We start from the raw sequence: 7,200 nt of genomic DNA on the forward strand, positions 1-7,200 counted from the left end.
CAAGGTTTCTTGGTCTGTGGTGTTTGAGATGGAGATGATGTGTCAATAAAGAGCAAACATGCCCTTAACACGTCTTCCTTCCTTCCTTGCAGAGGGCATGAGACGGGCCTGTAATTTCTGGTAGACTCCAAAACCATAGGTCTGGCTGGGCAGAAAATCTGGGCAAGTTCCTCCAGATCCCCATTAATTTTGCCCATCTTTCCTTCCTCTGACCCTGAGGAAAGCGTTTTCTCATCTTGTACCGTAGTTAGTTCTCGACATATTCCATGACACCTGCAGGTAGTGTTTTTCCCCTGGGTTCAGTTCCTGGCACCCTGCCTCTCTTTGGGATCTCTAGAGCCCTGGCTCTCTGAATCTCTCCCACTTTGACCCCGGCGCCTCAGGACAGGCCCCCACACTGCGGTGCTGCTGTGCGGACTCCCGTATGGAGCCTGTAAGGCACTGCCGGCCTCAGGAGCTGCATTTTGGCTTGTTCAGAAACTCGTGGGGTGACCATCTCACCTCTCCCCAACTGCCAAAGCTTGTGAGCACCCCTACAGCCAACATCCCTGCTAGACGTTTTATGTAGTCCTGGGGCAAATCTTGCAGAAGAGACAACTCATCTGCCTTGAATCCTGTCAGAGATGTGGCATTCCAAGCCACTACCAAGGAAAACATGACCTTTACTCATTTCTTTGGGTTGCTTATTCAGCTTCTAGCATCTTTTCTACGGCACAGTGAGCCCCACTCTACACCCTGAGTTCTCTCGCCCTTCTCTCCCCTGTCTTCTCTGTGTCTGCTCAGTCTGCTCTGTCCACCAGGATCATAAGAAGTATTGGTTAGGGAGCTCCCTTGAAGCCACGACAAGTTGTGGAGCTGAAGGCCTGATGGAGGAAGTCTGGGACGTAGCTATTTCCCCTGTCCCCTCCTGCTCCTGGCCTGAGGGTTCAGGAAGGCCCAGTGCTTTCGGTGTTGGTGGGTTGGGTTTCCTCTGACATCCTCAGCTCCTGCTTGGGTTGCTCTGAGCAGCCAGAAAAATCTCTCCTCTCTAGGAAATAGCATCAGAGGATTTTTCCTACTTTTGTGGAAAAGCTGAGGCAGGTCTGGGATCTCCAAAAGGAGCATGGCCCACATCATGACCCAGGAGATGTGTGGCTCTCTCATTCCTGTGTGTCCTGCTTAAACTGACAGTTTCTAACACCATCTTTACAGGACACGAGCTGGCCGTTGTAAAGCCACAGTATTGGGACTCCTTTTACTCTGTTCACTCAGAGCCCCAGCCACTGGTTTGCACTTCAGAGAGCTTAAAGCTTGCTCAGTCTTTTCAGTAAGGCTTTCCCTTGTGGCCAGGGGGCCTCATTGTTGACATCGTGGACTTAGCCTACAATCAAAGGGCATAAATCTTATTTATGGAATTATTTCATGCTTTATTTCTGTTTCTTTGTAATTGAGAAAAATCCTGGGCCTATTTGGAGTTAGTTCTCTAAGGAAAGCAGTTGAGAGTTGGGGCAGATGAGCTGTAACCTTCAGTTTCAGACATCAGAGGAATGGGGAAACTTCTAACAGGAGTGATGGAAGTCCCAGGTGGCTGATGAGAGAAATGTCAGGGCTGGGGAGGCAGAGGGAAGAGTGTCCATACAGTGCCTGAGCTCTGGGACACTCTTTTCCCTACATGCACAGACTTCATTGGGAGTCACTCTGGATTGATACAGTTTGGAGGATGTTGCTGTCACTTAACTCTGAAAGCTGAATATTAATAATAGCAATAAAAACCTTTAAGGGCAGAAATACTTGCATGTTGTTGATGTCTCCAACTTTCAGCTACACTCCTGAAACCTCTCCAATTAGCCTTGCAAGACCTGATGAAAATCACAAGGGCAGACATAGTTGGTCAAAGCTTTTTGCTTTTTAATGAGCCCCATAGTGCATTTGGTGCTGAGCCCATGAACCTCAGTTACTGAGAGGAGACTGAACAAAATGTTCAAGAATTCAAAGTCAGAAGCAACCTCCAAAGTTCTGTAGAACATTAATGGATCCCACTGAGAGTCGTTAGCAGCAAAGATTCCCCAGGGGCTGATTGGAGGAGAAAACTGTGATCACTGGTAACAGGTAGGTAGAGGAAATGTGCAGGTGGTTCTGATCCCACGTTAACCCTTGATGTGTTTGATCAGGCAGAATGCCCAAGCTCGGTCACTGAGCTTCCTCAAAGGGAGATCCTTTCCCCCACATGTTTTCCAGGTCCTCCTGGGGATGTTATGTGGGTGGGGGTGTGCAGTGCTCAGTGCAGGGCAATGATACGACACCTTTCAAGGTGTTGGCAAGGGGGACAATGAGGCCCCAGTGCCTCCTGGTAGGTCTTGGTGGCAGAGACAACAGTCTTAGCCAATAGGATGCCAACCTTATTTGGGGTGTTTGAGCTTTGGCAGTGCCTTGTGCTGTATCCACCACGGTCTGTCCTATGCTGGTTCAAACCTGCGGCTGTGCCCATGCAGCCTGTAAACGCCCAGCCTGCTTCCTCACTTTGCTCTCACACGGGATCTCCTTCCCTTCACTAATGTCTCTCCATCCCCACTGGCTGTTCCTTGTAACACAAAGCCAAGGGATGATCCTTGCGTCCTGGTGGGTGGCCTGTTGCACCACAGCACCAGCCTTCAAGTGACATTTCCTAATTCTAATGCACAGTCTGACATTCGCAAGATGGGGATTTTCCAGGATATTTCATTTTTTCATGCGGCTTCCCACTACCAAGGAAATCTCCTGGCAGCTCCACAATGTGGGGAAGAATATAACCTTGTCTATGAAGACAGAGCAGAACATGAGGAACTGGGGACTGGCTTAAAGAGAAGGGCCTGCATGTTACAAGAGAGGCCATATGAGCCAGTGGTGCATGTTCATGTGAATAAGGCCAGACACTTAAGGGGCTGCATTAGTGGTAGCATGGCTACCCAGAGGAGGGGAGCTGTTATCCCTCTCCAAGGGGGTCTTTGCGTGAAGGCAGCAGTGGGAATCAGTTTTGGGGAGCAGGTGTGAAAACCAAGGTGTCCTAGGGTGCTTGCCCACCAACCATTTCTGAAAGGTCTGATTTTTCTCTTGTTTTCCTTTTGAATGTGCTAGGAACATGGTGGCTGTGCTGGACACCCCATGCACTTGACATGGCCTAGTAGACCTGTTGTCATTTCATGAAACCAATCGTCTGCAGTGAATTATGCAAGATCTTTGCAATGTCTGGTTCTGCAGAGGTCTGAGCGAGTGGAGCTCTAGAGGGTCGTAGGCTCTGAGATGTCAGATGGCCAAGAGGATTCTCCACCTGGCTGATGCAGGAGAGTCTTGGACCAACCTTTGTCCCTTCTGAAGTCCAAAGGGGTGAGCGTGTGTGTATAGCTGACTCCCTGCCACCATCTCCACTGACTACAATGCGAGCTTGGACAAGGAACTCTCATGCACATAGCTGTTTTCTGGACCCCAAAAGTTGGGCAAACAGAATCCTTTTCTGAGACTGTGGAGTGTTAGATGTGCTGGCATTAGGTGTCCTGCTGTACTCCTCCAGATTAGGTCCTGAAGCATGAGGAAATGGACTTGTGCTGTTCTTGCCCCTGTGCATGTGTTCTGTCTGCTTATGAGATGGGAGCAGGGTCTTGTAGAGTAGGACACGTCCACCTCTCTTAGATAACCATCCTCTGATGAGACCAAGTGCAATGTCTCAGTCTCTCTCCACGGCTAACAGAGAGACCATCAGTGACCATTTTGTGGACGTGAGTGGACGTTTGCCATAGGTGGCAGGGGTGACCTTTCAGTACCTTTCAGGAACCATCAGCCCTGGAGCCCTGTGACCATCTCGGGAATGCACAAGGGACAGAAAACATCCCGTCTTCAGTTGGGTCCCTGCTCCTGAGCTGGGCCTGGCTCCTGGGACTGCGGGAGCCCATGGCAACCTGGCAGGCTCTGCAGAGAGACAGCTCTGCCCAGGAGCAGCTCCTCATAAAGGAGCACCAAGACTCAGGGCACTGCCCGCAGGCACCAGGCTGGGATGAGTCACTCATAAGTGAAAGGCAGTAGGGAATGGGAGGACAGCTGAGAGTCTCAGGGCAGGGAGAAATCTTCCCAACCCTTGACATGGTAAGTTTATGTCTGCAGGGCAACAGTGCTGTGGGTCCTGGAGGGAGCTTCTGAACTTGGCACCTTCAGATCAATAGGATGTGTCAGGGTGTCTCTCCCAGTCTCTCCTGTTTGAATTAGGAGGTTGCGTTAGAGCAGGGATTCCCAGCCACACGTTCAGAGGGACAGGGCATCACAACTGCCCTCTAACAGGGACGGTGCTGGGATGCACCCAGGTCTGTATGGGCTGTAATTCAGAGCCATGTCCCTGTGTCCCAGGGTGCTGTGTGCCGGGGCAGTGACTCTGCCCCCTGCAAGGGTCAGCACTCAGTCTGCCCGGGGAAATCCCCATGGTGCTGCAGGGAGATGCTCTGGGTGGGAGGAGAGACCCCCATCAGGGCAGGCTCATTTTCTGAAGGAGCCTTTCCAAGAGAACAGTCAAGGCAGTGTTAATGTTAAAGACAAGGAGCTTTCAGGAGTCTGTTTTCAGTTTCATCCTTTTTGTTAAGGGCCAGGGGTGTATGGAAAGGAGATGCCAGGTTGGGGTGGGAGACTGAGACTCCCAGTTCCTTAAATGGAGAGATCTGTGGGGAACCTCAGCAAGTCCCTTACCCCTCTCTGACTGCAGACAGCACCAGCATCACCTTCTCTGGCCTCACCAGGGTCTGGCTGACCTTCTCCTCCCCACCTGCAAACACAGAGATGTCCCTGGGCTGCTGCAGAGCAGGATGAGTGTCCAGAAGATGGGACAGTGTCTGTGACACTGACAGGGAGAAGACATGGGGCAGAGGAAGATCTGCCAGCAGGAAAAGCTCCAGCAGTGGAGATACAATCAGCAAATGGGAGGGAGCTATAAACATAATTGCCATGAGAGGTGGGATTTGGATCATCCCAGTCAGTCCCTGCAACGGAGACGTCTTCCTCTAAGCAAAGCCCCGTGTCTCCTCTCCCACCCCTCAAGGCCATGGGGTGCTGGCCACGAGCCCCCTCCTTGGTAGAAGAGGGGCTGCGTCTCTCCTGCAGCCTGGTCCTTTCCCAGTGCAGGACAAGGGGACTGAGAGGGACTGTCCTCAGATGTCACTGTCTGGGGGGTGACGTGTGCAGCTGGGGGAGCTGAAGGCTTTCCTCAGTGCTCCTCTGTCTGCTGCTCCTTACTTTCCCTTGCCAGAAGGTTCATACTGTTGCTCTTCCGTCCTTCACCTGTCTGTGCTGATCTGGTTTTGCTCTCTGTAGCTAAGGAGGAGAATTCAGCTGCAGTTCAGGCAGTAACTTCCCTCTCCCACTGCATTCCCTCAAACAACAGTGAAGACATTTAGGTGATGTGAGGATGGGGTCCGGCTTAGTGGAAATGAGATGCCGAGAAGGAGTCAGTTCAGCCCCTGCCTTCACTGCACTGTTCCTCTTGCTTGCTGGAGTGGGAACTGCTGTGACTGATTCAGGTCCAGACACCTCTGTTGAAGAGAGCAAACTGGAAGGGGGGTTAGATTAATCCCTCCTAGTGATCTTCCATCTCAAACAGAGCTGTCATGAGTGTGGTCTCTCTCCCTCTCCCTCTCTTTCTCTCTCTCTGTCTCAATAATAAGTGGAGAATATTCCCACTTCCCTTCACTCCACCAAATCCCCTTCACTCAGGTCGCAGTACCCATCCCCAGGTGTCCCCTGCAAATGCATGAGTCAATTTGACACCTCCATTTACAGCCCCCAGTAGAGCAGGACTTACTGCCCTGGAAGCAGGCAGAGAGGCAGAGCACACTCACCCAGCACAAACCAGAGGTCAAAAAAGGGAGCAGAACAAGGTAAAGGAAAGAACCCATGTGGGGGTACCATGAGGAGTGGAATGGATTTTATTCAGAGAAGCTTGTTCTAACTTTAACTTGTTGATGCTTTTTCCTCATTGGAGAGTGCACTGAACCGAGATTAAATGTCCAACAGCAGCTCCCTCAACGAGTTCCTCCTCCTGGGATTCGCAGACACGCGGGAGCTGCAGCTCTTGCACTTCTAGCTCTTCCTGGCCATCTACCTGGCTGCCCTCCTGGCCAACGGCCTCATCATCACAGCCGTAGCCTGCGACCACCACCTCTACACCCCCATGTACTTCTTCCTCCTCAGCCTCTCCCTCCTTGACCTTGGCTCCATCTCCACCACTCTCCCCAAATCCATGGCCAATTCTCTGTGGGACACCAGGGCCAACTCATACTTGGGATGCGCTGCCCAGATCTTTCTGTTTGTCTTTTTTATGTCAGCAGAGTATTCTCTCCTCACAGTCATGGCCTATGACCGCTACGTTGCCATCTGCAGACCCCTGCACTACAGGACCCTCCTGGACAGTAGAGCTTGTGTCAAAATGGCAGCAGCTGCCTGGGGCTGTGGCTTTCTCCATGCTCTCCTGCACAGTGGGAACACATTTTCCCTACCCCTCTGCCAAGGCAATGTGGTGGAGCAGTTCTTCTGTGAGATCCCCCAGATCCTCAAGCTCTCCTGCTCAGACTCCTACCTCAGGGAAGTTGGGCTTCTTGGGGTTAGTGTCTGTTTAGGCTTTGGGTGTTTCATTTTCATTGTAGTGTCCTATGTGCAGATCTTCAGAACAGTGCTGAGGATCCCGTCAGAGCAGGGCCAGCACAAAGCCTTTTCCATGTGCCTCCCACACCTGGCTGTGGTCTCTCTCTTTGTCAGCACTGACATACTTGTCTACCTGAAGCCCTCGTCTGTCTCCTCCCCAACTCTGGATCTCGTGCTGTCCATTCTGTACTCGGTGGTGCCTCCAGCAGTGAACCCCCTCATCTACAGCATGAGGAACAAGGAGCTCAGGGACACACTAGAAAAGATGGTTCAATGGATATGAGGTCATTGCCAATACCTGCCCCACGTCCATTCACTCAGTAGAATATCCCTCATCAAGGATGTGTGTTATGCATTTATTTCCTTCTTATTTTTTTCTTGTCTATCCATCTCAGACAAATATAATAGGTAAATAAATAAGTATATTCACTTCATTGTATGTCTCCTTGGGAACCTCTCTTTTGAATTGGACCCACATCCTGTGTTGAAGCAGGAAGCCAGGCTTCTTCCCCCTTCTCCAGCAGAGAGGGGGGACTTCAGAGCCCACTGCTCGAGCTCCCTCACATG

The 7,200-nt window shown here is 51.3% G+C and overlaps 1 protein-coding gene across 1 annotated transcript; it reads left to right on the forward strand.

Moving 5' to 3' along the window:
• Positions 1 to 5,995: 5,995 nt before the first annotated feature.
• Positions 5,996 to 6,916, forward strand: LOC148591266 (olfactory receptor 14A16-like). Its single transcript, XM_088537908.1, has one exon. The coding sequence runs from the start codon at positions 6,164 to 6,166 to the stop codon at positions 6,914 to 6,916; it is 753 nt and encodes a 250-aa protein (XP_088394034.1). The 5' UTR covers positions 5,996 to 6,163.
• The last annotated feature ends 284 nt before the right edge of the window (positions 6,917 to 7,200 follow it).

The sequence above is a fragment of the Tinamus guttatus genome, unplaced genomic scaffold, assembly GCF_059628265.1.
Source record: "Tinamus guttatus ecotype Peru unplaced genomic scaffold, ASM5962826v1 Tinamus_guttatus_pri_ptg000892l, whole genome shotgun sequence".
Taxonomy (NCBI): domain Eukaryota; kingdom Metazoa; phylum Chordata; class Aves; order Tinamiformes; family Tinamidae; genus Tinamus; species Tinamus guttatus.

Coding starts and splice junctions, on each gene's coding strand:
- LOC148591266 (XM_088537908.1), top strand. CDS start 6,164: ATGTACTTCTTCCTCCTCAGCCTCTCCCTCCTTGACCTTGGCTCCATC.